Below are 15,658 nucleotides of genomic sequence, written 5' to 3'. Positions count from 1 at the left end.
CCGGGGGGGCGTTTGGGGGTGCAGGGGGGGATTTGGGGGGTCGGGGGGGGATCTGGGGGTCCGGGGGAGGGGTCTGGGGGTGCAGGGGGGGCATTTGGGGGTCCGGGGGGGATCTGGGGGTCCAGGGCGGGTTTGGGGGTGCAGGGGGGGGATCTGGGGGTCCGGGGGGGGCAGTTTGGGGGTCTGGGGGGGGTTGTGGGTCTGGGGGGGGTGTTGCGGGTCCGGGGGGGGAAAATTGGGGGTTCGGGGCGAGTTTGGGGGTCCGGGGGGGGTATCTAGGGGTGCGGGGGGGGTTGGGGGTCCGGGGGGGGATTTGGGGGTCCGGGGGTGCTGGGGGGATTTGGGGGTCCAAGGCGGGTATCTGGGGGTGTGGGGGAGTCTGGGGGTGCGGAGGGGGGGGTGTTGGGGGTCCGAGGGGGGTATCTGGGAGGTGCGGGGGGGATTTGGGGGTTCGGAGGGGAATTGGGGGTCCAGGAGGGGAATTGGGGGTCCAGGGGCACAGGGGGGGTCTGAGGGTCCGGGGGGGGGAATTGGGGGTCCGGGGGGGGGTTGGGGGCCCGGGGGGGGATCTGGGGGGTCCGGGGGGGTCTGGGGGCCCGGGGAGTATCTGGGGGTCCAGGGAGGGTTTGGGGGTGCGGGGGGGGGGGGATCTGGGGGTCCGGGGGGGGAGTTTGGGGGCCCGGGGGGGATTTGGGGGACCGGGGGGGTGTTGGGGGTCCGGGGGGGGTATCTGGAGGTGCGGGGGTGCGGGGGGGAGTTTTGGGGGTCCGGGGGGGGAGTTTGGGGGCCCGGGGGGATTTGGGGGCCCGGGGGGGTGTTGGGGGTCCGGGGGGGGTATCTGGAGGTGCGGGGGTGCGGGGGCGGTTGGGGGTCCGGGGGGGATTTGGGGGCCCGGGGGGTATCTGGGGGTGCAGGTGAGGGTATCTGGGGGCGCGGGGGGGGTCTGGGGCCGGGGGGCTCGGGGGGCCCCTACCACGTTGGGGTGCTTCTCGCCGGCCAGCGCGGCCCTGTCGGCCGCCTGCCGCTGCCGCTGCTGCCGCTTCTTCACCGCCCGCGCGGCGAGGAGGAGGAGGGCGGCGGCCAGGAGCAGCAGCGCCCCCAGCGCCCCCAGCGCCCCCAGCGCCCCCGCGCCCAGCGCGCCGCGCCCCGCGCCCGGCTCCGAGGGGTCCCGGGGGGCTGCGGGGGGGGGCGCCACGGGGGGCGGGATGGGGGGACCCCGTCACTGGGGGGGGACGGGGTGATGGGGGGGACCCCAACCCTGGGGGGGGCACGGGGATGGGGGGATCCCAACCCTGGGGGGGGGCACGGGGCGATGGGGGGGACCCCAACCCTGGGAGGGGCACGGGGATGGGGGGATCCCAACCCTGGGGGGGGGATGGGGCGATGGGGGGGACCCCAACCCCTGGGGGGGGCACGGGGCGATGGGGAGATCCCAGCCCTGGGGGGGGCACGGGGATGGGGGGGGGGACCCCATCACTGGGGGGCTCGGGGTGATGGGGGATCCCAACCCTGGGGGGGGCACGGGGCGATGGGGAGATCCCAACCCTGGGGGGGGCATGGGGATGGGGGACCCGAACCCTGAGGGGCACGGGGATGGGGGGGACCCCAACCCTGGGGGGGGCACGGGGATGGAGGGGAAACCCCCATCACTGGGGGGTCCTGGTGCCATGGGGCAGGAGGGGACCCTGGGGGAGGTCTCGGTGATGTGGGGCTGGGGGGACCCCCACCCTGGGGGTCCCAGCGCCGTGGGGCAGGAGGGGACCCCCACCCTGGGGTCCCGGCGCCGTGGGGCAGGAGGGGACCCCCCACCCTGGGGGCCCAGTGCCATGGGGCAGGAGGGGACCCCCACCCTGGGGTCCCGGTGCCGTGGGGCAGGAGGGGACCCCCACCCTGGGGTCCCCGGCGCCGTGGGGGCAGGGCCCCGTCCGTACCCGCCTGCCCCGGCCACAGCACCTCCAGCTCCACCGTGGTGTCCGAGGTCTCCCCCGACTCCTCGTCCCTCGCCAGCACCTGGGGACACGGGTGGCACCGGGGGGACAATGGGGGGGGGGCACACAGGGCCCCCCCGCCGCCCTGCGTCCCCCCCCAGCTCAGCACGGTGCCGCCCCCCAGCCCTGGGGGGCCCCGGGGGTCTGGGTCCCATGGGTGCTCCAGTGGGGGGGGGGGTCCCATGGGTGCTCCGCTCGGCACCCCTCTGCTGGCATCCCCCAGTGCCCCCCTGCCCACCCCCCAGTGCCCCCCAGTGCCCCCCCAGTACTCCCAGTGCCCCCAGTGCCCTCCAGCCCCCAGGATCTCCCAGCCCCCCAGTGCCCCCCAGTGCCCCCCACTGCTCCCAGTGCCCCCCAGTGCCCCCCAGCCCTGCCCAGTGCTCCCAGTGCCCCCAGTTCCCCCCAGCCCCCTGTGCCCCCAGTGCCCCCCAGTGCCCCCAGTACTCCTCGGCCCCCAGTGCTCCCAGTGCCCCCCCGTGCCCTCCAGCCCCCGGTATCTCCCAGCCCCCAGTGCCCCCCAGTGCCCCCCAGCCCCTGGTACCCCCCAGCCCCCAGTGCCCCCCAGTGCTCCCAGTGCCCCCAGTGCCCTCCAGCCCCCGGTATCTCCCAGCCCCCAGTTCCCCCCAGTGCCCCCACTGCTCCCAGTGCCCCCAGTGCCCCCCAGTGCCCCCACTGCTCCCAGTGCCCCCAGTGCCCCCCAGCCCCTGGTACCTGCCCAATGCTCCCAGTGCCCCCAGTGCCCCCCAGCCCCCGGTATCCCCCCGTGCCCCCAGTGCCCCCAGTGCCCCCAGTGCCCCCCAGCCCCCAGTGCCCCGTGCCCCCAGCCCCCACCTGCAGGCGGTAGGCCTGGCTGGGCCGCAGGCGGTCGGGGCGGGCCACCACCAGCCCGTTGGGCATCACCTGGAAGAGCTGGCTGTGGTTGGCGCCGGGCCGCAGGCTGTACCGCACCTGGGGGTTCACGCCCTGCGGGGGGGAAGCCTGCCTCAGGCCCTGCCCGCACCCCTGCCCGCACCCCTGCCTGCACCCCTGCCTCAGGCCCTGCCCGCACCCCTGCCCGCACCCCCTGCCCACATCCCCTGCCTGCACCCCCTGCCTGAAACCCTGCCTGCACTGCTGCCCCACACCCCTGCCCACAGCCTGCCCACAGCCCTGCCTGCACCCCCTGCCCACATCCCTGCCTGCGGCCTGCCTGCACCTCTGCCTGCATCCCCTGCCCACATCCCTTGCCCACATCCCCCTGCCTGCGGCTTGCCCTGCATCCCCTGCCCGCACACCCCTGCCCACACCCCTGCCTGCATCCCCTGCCCACATCCCTTGCCCACATCCCCTGCCCACATCCCCTGCCTGCGGCCTGCCTGCACCTCTGCCTGCATCCCCCTGCCCACAGGCTGCCCACAGCCCTGCCTGCACCCCCTGCCCCACATCCCCTGCCTGCGGCCTACCTGCACCTCTGCCTGCATCCCCTGCCTGCACCTCTGCCTGCATCCCCTGCCCGCAGCCTGCCACAGCCCTGCCCACAGCCTGCCCACAGCCCTGCCTGCACCCCTGCCCGCAGCCTGCCCGCAGCCCCTGCCGGCACCCCTGCCCGCAGCCTGCCCGCAGCCCCTGCCCGCAGCCTGCCCGCAGCCCTGCCGGCACCCCTGCCCGCAGCCTGCCCGCAGCCCTGCCGGCGCGCACCTCGGGGAAGTCGGGGTCGTGGGCGCGCAGGGCCAGCACGCGGCCGCCGAAGGTGAGGAGGAGGGCGGCCTCGCGGGCGCCGGCGGGGACGAAGGCCCGGTACGTCGGGCGGGCGAAGCGCGGCGGGTGCCGGTTGGCGGCCAGCACCCGCACCACCGCCTGCGTCACCGCGTACTTGGTGGCGTCGTTCGCCTGCGAGGCCTGGGGGCGCGGGCGGGGGGCACCCGGCTCTGACCCGCTGCCGCCCACCGCCCTGCGCCCGCTGTGCGGCCTGGCACCCACCGCCCCCACGGCACCCACCGCCCCCATGGCACCCACCGCCCCCACAGCACCCACCGCCCTGATGGCACCCACTGCCCCCAATGGCACCCACCGCCCCCACGGCACCCACCGCCCTGATGGCACCCACCGCCCCCACGGCACCCACCGCCCCCACGGCACCCACTGCCCTGATGGCACCCACTGCCCCCAATGGCACCCACCGCCCCCATGGCACCCACCGCCCCGCCAGCACCCACCGCCCCCACGGCACCCACCACCCTGATGGCACCCATCACCCCACTGGCACCCACCACCCTGACGGCACCCACCACCCCCACAGCACCCACCGCCCCCACGGCACCCACCGCCCTGACGGCACCCACCACCCCACCAGCACCCACCGTCCCCACGGCACCCACCGTCCCCATGGCACCCACCGCCCCCATGGCACCCACCGCCCCGGGCAGCCCCCGTCCACCTGGGTGACCCCTTGCCCCGGGCACCCCCATCTCCCTGGGTGCCCCTCGCCCTGGGCACCCCCCTCTCCCCGCCCCCCCGGCGCCCACCACGACGCCCAGGCTGATGGCGGGGGTCCTGCGGCTGCTCTCCACCGCCCGCAGCAGGGTGATGGCCCCCGTCGCGTTGTCGATGTGGAAGCGGCCGCTCTCCTGGTCTGGGGGGGCGCAGGGCTGAGCTGGGGACCCCCGCCCCCCCCCCCCCCGGGGGCCCTCACCGCCCCCCCGCCCCCCCAGGGTGGGGAGGGCACCCCCCTCTTTGGGCACCTTCGCCCTTTGAGCGCCAAGGGGGGGGTTAACCCCTCAGGTGCCGCAGCACCCTTGGGTGCCCCAGGGCGTGACCCCCCCCCCATCACCCTGCCCCCCCCGGAATGGGGAGGGGGGATTAGGGCCCTTCCCCCCCCCCCCCCCGCTCGATCCCTTTATGCAATTTGCACCCGCGGGGCCCCATTGGGTGCCGGCAATTGGATTGTGCCCGCGCGGCCCCCCCGGCACGGCCCCCCCGGCATGGCCACCTGGGCATGGCCACCCCCGGCACGGCCCCCCCGGCACGGCCACCTGGGCATGGCCACCCCCAGCATGGCCACCCCCAGCATGGCCACCGGGGCACGGCCACCTGGGCATGGCCACCCCCAGCATGGCCACCTGGGCACGGCCACCCGGCACCGGCTCTGCCCACCCGTGTCCCTGTGTCCATGCCCGCCCATGTCCATCCATCCGTGCCCACCCATGGCCATGGCCACCCACCCATGCCCACCCCCCCGTGTCCGTGTGTCCCTGCCCACCCACGCCCATGTGGCCGTGCCCACCCATGTCCATGTGTCCATGTCCGTGTGTCCATGCCCATCCATGCCCATGCGCCCGTGCCCACCCATGTCCATGGCCACCCACCCATGCCCACCCATGTCCGTGTGTCCCTGCCCACCCATGTCCACGTGTCCCTGCCCACCCATGTCTGTGTGTCCACGTGTCCCTGCCCACCCATGTCCGTGTGTCCCTGCCCACCGCTGCCCGCCCTGCCCGTACCTGCCAGCAGGGAGTAGGTGATGGCCGCCCTCAAGCCCCTGTCCCCGTCCTCGGCGTAGACGGAGCCGGGGCTGAAGCTCAGGGGACCCCCCCTGGGGGGGACACGGCCAGCTCAGCCCCCCGGGACCCCCGTGGCCCTGCCACCCGCCGGGGTCCCCCGCGTCCCGGGACCCCCGTGGCCCTGCCACCCGCCGGGGTGCCCCGCGTCCCCACCTGGAGCTGGCCCTCGGTGACGTTGGCGGTGTAGACGGGGCTGGTGCAGACGGTGAGGCCGTGGTGGGTGCGAGGGGTGCAGGGCAGGAACTGGGGGTACTGGTCGTCCCCCGTCCAGCACGTTCACCCGCACGCGGGCCGAGGCGTTGAACCGCTCCTTGGTGTTCATCTCCTGACGGGGGGACGGGCACGCACGGATGGACGGAGGGACCGCGGGGGACAGGGACCCCCAGGGGACGGGGACCACTCAAGGGACAGGGACCCCCACGGGACAGGCATCCTCATGGCACAGGGACCCCCAGGCACAGGGACCCCAAGGGACAGGGACCCCCAGGGGACAGGGACCTGCATGACACTGGGACCCCCAGGGGACAGGGACCCCTGTGGAACAAGCACCCTCATGGCACAGAGACCCCCCCAGGGGACAGGGACAGGGACCCCCATGGGACAGGCATCCTCATGGCACAGGGACCCCCAGGCACAGGGACCCCAAGGGACAGGGACCCCCAAGGGACGGGGACCCCCAGGCACAGGGACCCCAAGGGACAGGGACCCCGAGGGACAGGGACCCCCGTGGGACAGGGACGCCATGGGACAGGGACCCCCAGGCACAGGGACCCCTCAAAGGACAGGGACCCCCATGGGACAGGCATCCTCATGGCACAGGGACCCCCAGGCACAGGGACCCCAAGGGACAGGGACCCCAAGGGACAGGGACCCCCAGGCACAGGGACCCCAAGGGACAGGGACCCCATGGGACAGGGACCCCCAGGCACAGGGACCCCTCAAAGGACAGGGACCCCCATGGGACAGGCATCCTCATGGCACAGGGACCCCCAGGCACAGGGACCCCAAGGGACAGGGACCCCAAGGGACAGGGACCCCCAGGCACAGGGACCCCAAGGGACCGGGACCCCAAGGGACAGGGACACCCATGGGACAGGGACCCCATGGCACAGGGACCCCCAGGCACAGGGACCCCCATGGGACAGGGACCCCATGGGACCGGGACCCCAAGGGACAGGGACCCCCATGGGACAGGGACCCCCATGGCACAGGGACCCCAGGGGACAGGGACCCCATGGGACCGGGACCCCATGGCACAGGGACCCCCAGGCCCAGGGACCCCCATGGCACAGGGACCCCAGGGGACAGGGACTCCCATGGGACAGGGACCCCATGGGACAGGGACCCCCAGGCCCCTCCAGGACCGGGGCCGGCAGCCCGGGGCCGGGGGCTCCCCGGGGCCAGGGGTGCCGGCGGGTGGGGGGTGGGTGCCCCCGGCGGTGCCCGCCGGTGCGGGGGGGCCGGGTGCCCATTAGGGAAATGAGGGGGATTGAGGGCAGGGGCCGGGGCGGAGGGGATCACGTCACCCCCAATTAGCGGGGCCGCGGGGATCGGCCGGCGGGGGGGCCGCGGCGGGGAGGGGGTCGCCGCCGCACGCACGCACCGTCCCCGTGTCGCGGCAGCGCTGGGGGGGGCACGGGGGACCCCGAGGACTGGCGTGGCCGTGGGGGCCCCAGACCCACGGCGGTGGGGTCGCACGGCCATGGGGTGCGGATGGAGGGGACACGAGGGGACACAGGGACATGGGGTGGCCATGAGGCCCCCAGACCCACAGCGGTGGGGTTGCACGGCCATGGGGTGGGGACACGAGGGGACACAGGGACATGGGGTGGCCATGAGGTCCCCAGACCCACAGCAGTGGGGTTGCACGGCCATGGGGTGGGGATGGCGGGGACACGAGGGGACACAGGGACATGGGGTGGCCATGAGGCCCCCAGACCCACAGCAGTGGGGTTGCACGGCCATGGGGTGGGGACACGAGGGGACACAGGGACACAGGGTGGGCACAGGGGACATGGGGTGGCCATGAGGCCCCCAGACCCACAGCGGTGGGGTTGCACGGCCATGGGGTGGGGACACGAGGGGACACAGGGACATGGGGTGGCCATGAGGTCCCCAGACCCACGGCGGTGGGGTTGCACGGCCATGGGGTGGGGATGGCGGGGACACAGGGACACGGGGTGGGCACAGGGGACATGGGGTGGCCATGAGATCCCCGGACCCCCAGCGGTGGGGTCGCACGGCCATGGGGTGGGGACGGCGGGGCCGCGGGGCAGGCAGAAGGGCCGCGGCACATCCGCCAGGTCCCCATCGCCACGTCCGGGGCTGGGCGCGGGCAGGGCGCGGGCAGGGAGCGGGCAGGGGCTGCGGCCGGTGGCGGGGGGGGGGTCTCACCACGGCGGTGACCACCACCTCCAGCTGCTGCCGGCTCTCGAAGTCGAGGGCGCGCGCCAGCACCACCTTCCCGCTGTTGGGCAGGTCGATGCGGAAGAACCTGGCGTCGGGCTGGGGGCCGGGCGGGGGGCTCAGCGCCGGCAGATGGCCCCGGCCCCCGCCGCCCCCGCGCGGCCTCGCGTCCCCCCGGCCCCCGCGCTCACCGAGGCCCTGTCGATGACGTACATCAGCGTGTCCCCGTCCGCGTCCTCCGCCTGCGCGCTGAACACCACCGAGTGCACGGCCGCCAGCTGACGGCGCCGACCCGTCACCGCCTGCGCCCGTCGGCACCCACCAACACACCCCGGTGCCCCCAAACCCTCCTGGGCGTCCCCATCTCCCCCTGGGCGTCCCCATCCCTTTTGGGTGTCCCCATCTCCTCTTGGGTGTCCCCATCCCCTCCTGGGTGTCCCCATCTCCCCCTGGGCATCCCCATCCCTCCTGGGTGTCCCCATTTCCTCTTGGGTGTCCCCATCCCTTTTGGGTGTCCCCATCCCTCCTGGGTGACCCCATCCCCTCCTGGATGTCCCCATCTCCTCCTGGATGTCCCCATCTCCTCTTGGGTGTCCCCATCCCTTTTGGGCGTCCAAATCCCCTCCTGGATGTCCCCATCTCCTTTTGAATGTCCCCATCCCCTCCTGAGTGTCCCCGTCCGTCCCAGGCGTCCCCGTCCCTCCCAGCCACCCCACCTTCTCCCAGCACCAGCCCTGTCCCTGTCCCTGTCCCCACCATCCCTGTTCCCACCCCTGTCCCTGCGCCCATGGCCAGCCCTGTCCCTGTCCCCGTACCTGTCCCAGTGCCCAGCCCTGTCCCCACGGCCATGCCTAGGACAGCCCTGTCCCATCCCCACCCCTGTCACCGTGACTGTGACCATGACCATGCTTGTCCCCATCTCTGTCCTGATCCCCATCCCAGTCCCTGTCCCATCCCCGTCCCTGTCCCCATGACCATGACCATCCCTGTCTCCATCTCCATCCCCGTCCCTGTCCCCATGACCGTGCCTGTCCCCATCCCTGTCCCCATCCCTGTCCCCAGTCCATGGCCATGGCCATCCCTGTCCCATCCCCATGACCATGACCATCCCTGTCCCCATCTCCATCCCTGTCCCTGTACCCATGACTGTGCCTGTCCCCATCCCTGTCCCCAGTCCATGCCAGGGCCATCCCCGTCCCATCCCCGTCCCTGTCCCCATGACCATGCCTGTCCCCATCTCCGTCCCTGTCCCTGTCCCCATCCCTGTCCCCAGTCCATGCCAGGGCCATCCCCATCCCATCCCCGTCCCTGTCCCCATGACCGTGCCTGTCCCCATCCCCGTCCCCATCCCTGTCCCCAGTCCATGCCAGGGCCATCCCTGTCCCATCCCCGTCCCCATGACCATGACCATCCCTGTCCCCATCTCCATCCCCGTCCCTGTCCCCATGACCGTGCCTGTCCCCATCCCCGTCCCCATCCCTGTCCCCAGTCCATGCCAGGGCCATCCCTGTCCCATCCCCGTCCCCATGACCATGACCATCCCTGTCCCCATCTCCATCCCTGTCCCTGTACCCATGACTGTGCCTGTCCCCATCCCTGTCCCCAGTCCATGGCCAGGGCCATCCCCGTCCCATCCCCGTCCCTGTCCCCATGACCATGACCGTGCCTGTCCCCATCCCCGTCCCCATCCCTGTCCCCAGTCCATGCCAGGGCCATCCCCGGCCCATCCCTGTCCCATCCCCGGCCCCGGCCCCGGCCCGGCACCTCGCTGACGTTGTGGGTGAGGACGGTGGCCCCCTGGAAGTGGGGCCGGTTGTCGTTCTCGTTGAGGACCTGGACGATGATCCGGTACTCGACCTGCCGGGGGGTGCGGGGAGGGGGCACAGGGTGGGACCGTGCCCCCCCAGCACCCGGCGTCCCTCGGGGTCCCCGCGGGCGCGGTGGCCATACCGGGGAGAAGCCGTCCTCGGCGCACGTCAGGGCCACCATCAGCACCGGGGACTCCAGCTCCTGCAAGGGACGCGGCGTCGGGCAGGGGGACACGGGGCGGGGGGCTGCCCCACAGGGACGCCCCGGGGGTCCCCACCCAGCGGGGTGCGGATGGACGGAGGGGGGTGCGGATGGACGGAGGGGGGTGCAGGATGGGTGCTGCCCGGGTGAGGGTGTCGCGGGTAGGTACAGGATGGAGACAAGATGGAAGGCGGCGCAGGGTGGACGGAGGAGGGACACAGGGTGGACACAGGGTGGATGAAGGACGGACAGAGGATGGATGAAGGATGGACGAAGGATGGACGGAGGATGGACAAAGGATGGGGACAGGGATGGGGACAGGGATGGGACACAGGGTGGATGGAGGATGGACAAAGGATGGACGAAGGATTGATGGAGGATGGACGGAGGATGGACGGAGGATGGACGAAGGATGGACACAGGGTGGATGGAGAATGGATGGAGGAGGGACCCAGGATGGATGAAGGATGGACCCAGGATGGACGAAGGATGGTCACAGGGTGGATGAAGGATGGACGAAGGATGGATGGAGGATGGATAGAGGATGGATCACAGACTGACAGAATGCCCTGAGCTGGAAGGGACCCACAAGGATCATCGAGTCCAACTGCTATCCCGGTGTAGGACAACCCCAAATGGATGGATGGAGGGAGGATGGATGTGGGACGGACAGAGGATGGACATGGGATGGACGGAGGATGGAGGGAGGATGGACGGAGGAGGGATGGAGGAGGGACACAGGATGGAGGGAAGAGGGATGGAGGATGGAGGGAGGATGGACAGAGGTTGGAGGAAGGATGAAGAATGGAGGGATGAAGGATGGAGGGAGGAGGGACATGGGATGGACCCAGGATGGATGGAGGAGGGACCCAGGAGGGATGGGGATGGATGGAGGAGGGATGGGGAGGGATGGAGGAGGGATGGGGATGGATGGAGAGGGATGGGGATGGATGGAGGATGGATGGAGAGGGATGGGGATGGATGGAGGAGGGATGGGGATGGATGAAGGATGGATGGGGATGGATGGAGGAGGGATACCGTTGGACACACGATGGGTGCAGGATGGAGGCAGGACGGCTGGAGGATGGATGCAGGACGGGCAGAAGATGGAGGACGGAGAGACGACGGAGGCGGGTGGACGCACGATGGAGGCGGGTAGACACAGGACGGACGGAGGACGGAGGCGGGTGGACGGACGGAGGCAGGAGGGAGGACGATGCAGTGGCCCAGGGCGGTGGCAGCACCTCGCGGTCCAGGGCCCGCCCGGCCGAGACGTTGAGCCGCACGCTGCGGCCGTCCAGGTAGAACCAAGCGGCGTCGGCGCCGGCCAGGCAGAGCTGGAGGCCGGCGCTGCCCGCGTCCCCCGCCGCCGGCAGCCGGGCCACCAGGCTCCCGTGGGCGCTGTTCTCCGCGATCTCCGTGAACAGGTTCCCGAAGCCGCTGCAGCCGTCGCCCCGGGCTGCTGCCACCGCGGGCGGTCAGGGACGGGGACGCGGGCTCGGCCGCCCCCCGTCCCCCTGCCCATGGGGTGCACGGCCCCAGCCCCTGATCGCCGTCCCCGGGGTCCCTGTCCCCTACATCTCGGCCACCAGGTCCCCGGCCCCTGGGTCCCCACCTCCCACGTCCCCATCCCCAGGTCCCCATGCCTCGAGGTCCCCATGTCCCCATTCCCAGGGTCCCCATGCCTCGAGGTCCCCATGTCCCCATCCCCAGGTCCCCATGCCCCCATGTCCCCACGTCCCCATGTCCCCATCCCCAGGTCCCCATGCCCTGAGGTCCCCACCTCCCACGTCCCCATCCCCAGGTCCCCATGCCTCGAGGTCCCCAGGGTCCCCATACCTCGAGGTCCCCGTGTCTCGAGGTCCCCATGTCCCCATGTCCCCATCCCCAGATCCCCATGCCTCGAGGTCCCCACGTCCCCATCCCCAGGGTCCCCATGCCTCGAGGTCCCCAGGGTCCCCATACCTCGAGGTCCCCGTGTCTCGAGGTCCCCATGTCCCCATGTCCCCATCCCCAGATCCCCATGCCTCGAGGTCCCCACGTCCCCATCCCCAGGGTCCCCATGCCTCGAGGTCCCCAGGTCCCCATGTCTCGAGGTCCCCATGTCCCCAGGTCCCCATCCCCAGGTCCCCATGCCTCGAGGTCCCCACGTCCCCACTCCCAGCTTCCCACCCACCCCTGTCCCCACGCCTGTAGGTCACCGTCACCCGTGTCCCACCCCCCGGACCCCCATCCCCATCTCACCACTGTCCCCCCACCCTTTGGTCCTCATGCCCTCAGGTCCTCACCCTCGAGTCCCCGTCCCCAAGGGTCCCCACCTCCAGGGTCCCCTTCCCCAGGTCCCCATTCCCCAGTGACCCCGTCTCCTCTGTCCCCTTCCTTGGGTCCCCGCACCCTTGGGTCCCCACCTCTCATCGTTGCCACCCCCAGGGTCCCCCCGCACCCTTGGGTCCCCATCTCCAGGGTCCCCACGGCCCCCACCCACCCCTGGGCCCCCGCCCGTCCCCAGCGTCCCCAGCGCCCCCAGTGCCACCCCGTGCCCACGCTCACCTGTGGCCAGCTGCAGCACCAGGCAGGTAGCCAGGAGGGCCGGGCAGGACGGTGCCGCCATGGGGACCGGGGACGGGTGACGGGGATGGGGCCCTCGGTGGCAGCCTGCAGCCGGGGGGGGGAAGGAGCGGGGCTGGCACCCCCGCCTCTGTGTCCTCGTCCCTTGTCCCCTGTGCCCCCGCCTCCGTGTCCCATCAGCCACGGTCCCGTGCCTGCCATCCCCAGGTCCCCATCGCTGTCCCTGTCCCCAGGTCCCCATCGCTGTCCCCACATCCCTGGGTCCCCATCCCCTGGGGCCACATCCTTGTCCCTGTCCCCAGGTCCCCATCGCTGTCCCCACATCCCCGGGTCCCCACCCCTGTCCCCATCCCCTGGGGCCACATCCCTGTCCCTGTCCCCAGGTCCCCATCCCCTGGGGCCACGTCCCTGTCCCCATGTCCCCAGGTCCCCATCCCTGTCCCCATCCCCGTCCCCAGGTCCCCATCCTCTGGGGCCACATCCCTGTCCCCACGTCCTCATCGCTGTCCCCATCCCCAGGTCCCCATCCCTGTCCCCGTCCCCAGGTCCCCATCCCCTGGGGCCATGTCCCTGTCCCCACGTCCCCAGGTCCCCATCCCTGTCCCCATCCCTGTCCCCAGGTCCCCATTCCTGTCCCCATCCCCAGGTCCCCATCCTCTGGGGCCACATCCCTGTCCCCACATCCCCAAGTCCCCATCGCTGTCCCCATCCCCAGGTCCCCATCCCTGTCCCCATCCCTGTCCCCATCCCCGTCCCCAGGTCCCCATCGCCATCCCCACATCTCCAGGTCCCCATGCCCGTGTGTCCCTGCCCATGTCCCCATCGCTGTCCCCATCCCCTGGGGCCACATCCCTGTCCCCACATCCCCAGGTCCCCATCGCTGTCCCCATCCCCAGGACCCCATGCCAGGGGACCACGCTCCTGTCCCCATCCCCGGGACCCTGTCCTTGGGTGCCCATGCCCGTGTCCCCACCCTTGGGTCCCCTTCCCCTGGGGTCCCCAACCCCAGGACCCCAAGCTTAGGTGCCCGTGCCCGTGTCCCCACCCCTGTCCCCATCCCTGGGTCCCCATGTTTGGTCTCACCGCCCTCGGTGGCTGGGGGTCGCCCGGGTGATGGGGGGGCGATGGGGGGGCGATGGGGGGGGGCGGGGGGGCGAGGGGGGCAATGGGGGGGGATGGGGGGCCGATGGGGGGGCGATGGGGGGCGGGGGGGGGGGCGGGGGGGCGAGGGGGGCAATGGGGGGGGATGGGGGGCCGATGGGGGGGCGATGGGGGTCGATGGGGGGGCGGTGGGGGGCGATGGGGGGGCGATGGAGGGGCGATGGGGGGGCGATGGGGGGCCGATGGGGGGGCGATGGGGGTCGATGGGGAGGCGGTGGGGGGCGATGGGGGGTGATGGGGGGGCGATGGGGGTCAATGGGGGGACGGTGGGGGGCGATGGGGGGGTGATGGGGGGGCGATGGGAGGCGGTGGGGGGCGATGGGGAGCGATGGGGGGCGATGGGGGGCGGGGGGGGGGGGATGGGGGGCGATGGGGGGGCGGTGGGGGCGATGCACCCGCGCCCTGCGGGGCAGCCGCGTCCCCCGTGTCCCCCCCGGGTCCCCCTGTGTCCCCCCCCCGCCCCCCCCGCGCCCCCCGGGTCCGCAGCGGCGGGGGCCCCCAGCGCCCCGCCCGTGGGGGTGGGGACCATCTGGCCCCGCCGCCCCCCCCGGAGCTAATGAGGGCAGGGGGAGGGGGCTTCCCGTCCGCCACCCCCGGCACCGCGACGGGTGGGGGGTCCCTATCCCGCCCCCCCCCGGGTCCCCCGGTACCGGTGCCGGTGCCGGTGCCGGTGCCTACCGGTGCCGCCGCCCCCGGCGCTGCTGCCCCGGGCCGGGCCGGGACGGGCGGGGCGGATCAGCGGGGCGGGGCTGCCCCGGGCCCTGCCCGCCCTGCCTGCGCTGCCTGTGCTGCCCTGCCCGCCCTGCCCGCCCTGCCTGCACTGCCTGCCTGTGCTGCCCTGCCCGCCCTGCCCGCCCTGCCTGCGCTGCCTGCGCTGCCCTGCCTGTGCTGCCCTGCCCGCCCTGCCCGCCCTGCCTGCGCTGCCCTGCCTGCGCTGCCTGTGCTGCCCTGCCTGTGCTGCCTGTGCTGCCCTGCCCGCCCTGCCTGCGCTGCCTGTGCTGCCCTGCCCGCCCTGCCCGCCCTGCCTGCACTGCCTGCCTGTGCTGCCTGCGCTGCCTGCGCTGCCTGCGCTGCCCTGCCTGTGCTGCCTGTGCTGCCCTGCCCGCCCTGCCTGCGCTGCCTGTGCTGCCCTGCCTGTGCTGCCTGTGCTGCCCTGCCCGCCCTGCCCGCCCTGCCTGCACTGCCTGCCTGTGCTGCCCTGCCTGTGCTGCCTGTGCTGCCCTGCCTGCACGGCCTGCCCTGCCTGCGCTGCCTGCCCTGCCTGTGCTGCCCTGCCCGCCCTGCCTGTGCTGCCCTGCCCGCCCTGCCTGCGCTGCCTGCGCTGCCTGTGCTGCCCTGCCCGCCCTGCCTGTGCTGCCCTGCCTGTGCTGCCTGCGCTGCCTGCGCTGCCCTGCCTGTGCTGCCTGTGCTGCCCTGCCCGCCCTGCCCGCCCTGCCTGCGCTGCCTGTGCTGCCCTGCCTGTGCTGCCTGTGCTGCCCTGCCCGCCCTGCCCGCCCTGCCTGCACTGCCTGCCTGTGCTGCCCTGCCTGTGCTGCCTGTGCTGCCCTGCCTGCACGGCCTGCCCTGCCTGCGCTGCCTGCGCTGCCTGCGCTGCCTGCGCTGCCTGTGCTGCCCTGCCTGCACGGCCTGCCTGCCCTGCCTGTGCTGCCCTGCCTGTGCTGCCTGCACAGCCCTGCCTGTGCTGCCTGCACTGCCTCCCTGCCTGCCCTGCCTGCCTGTGCTGCCCACCCTGCCTCTGCTGCCTGCACTGCCCTGCCTACCCTGCCTGCGCTGCCTGCCCTGCCTGTGCTGCCCGCCCTGCCCGCCCTGCCTGTGCTGCCTGCACAGCCCTGCCTGTGCTGCCTGCCCTGCCTGTGCTGCCTGCCCTGCCTGCCTCCACAGCCCTGCCTGCACTGCCCTGCCTGCCCTGCCTGCCTCCACAGCCCTGCCTGCACTGCCCTGCCTGCCCTGCCTGTGCTGCCTGCACTGCCTCCCTGCCTGCCCTGC

The 15,658-nt window shown here is 73.2% G+C and overlaps 1 protein-coding gene across 1 annotated transcript; it reads right to left on the bottom strand.

The window, feature by feature from the left end:
* Positions 1 to 1,646: 1,646 nt before the first annotated feature.
* LOC309589758 (cadherin-related family member 5-like) lies at positions 1,647 to 12,554 on the bottom strand (the record flags this gene model as incomplete). The annotated part of the gene is given in 13 exon segments (XM_082310238.1): positions 1,647 to 1,711; positions 1,932 to 2,010; positions 2,820 to 2,951; positions 3,666 to 3,866; positions 4,493 to 4,594; positions 5,681 to 5,791; positions 5,793 to 5,852; positions 7,922 to 8,032; positions 8,125 to 8,211; positions 9,698 to 9,790; positions 9,884 to 9,943; positions 11,188 to 11,405; positions 12,494 to 12,554. Coding segments are annotated over 13 exon segments (1,380 nt in total).
* Between the last annotated feature and the right edge of the window lie 3,104 nt (positions 12,555 to 15,658).

The sequence above is a fragment of the Platalea leucorodia genome, assembly GCF_965183815.1.
Source record: "Platalea leucorodia genome assembly, chromosome: 4".
Lineage (NCBI taxonomy): Eukaryota > Metazoa > Chordata > Aves > Pelecaniformes > Threskiornithidae > Platalea > Platalea leucorodia.
This window is presented reverse-complemented; position numbering and strand designations above follow the sequence as displayed.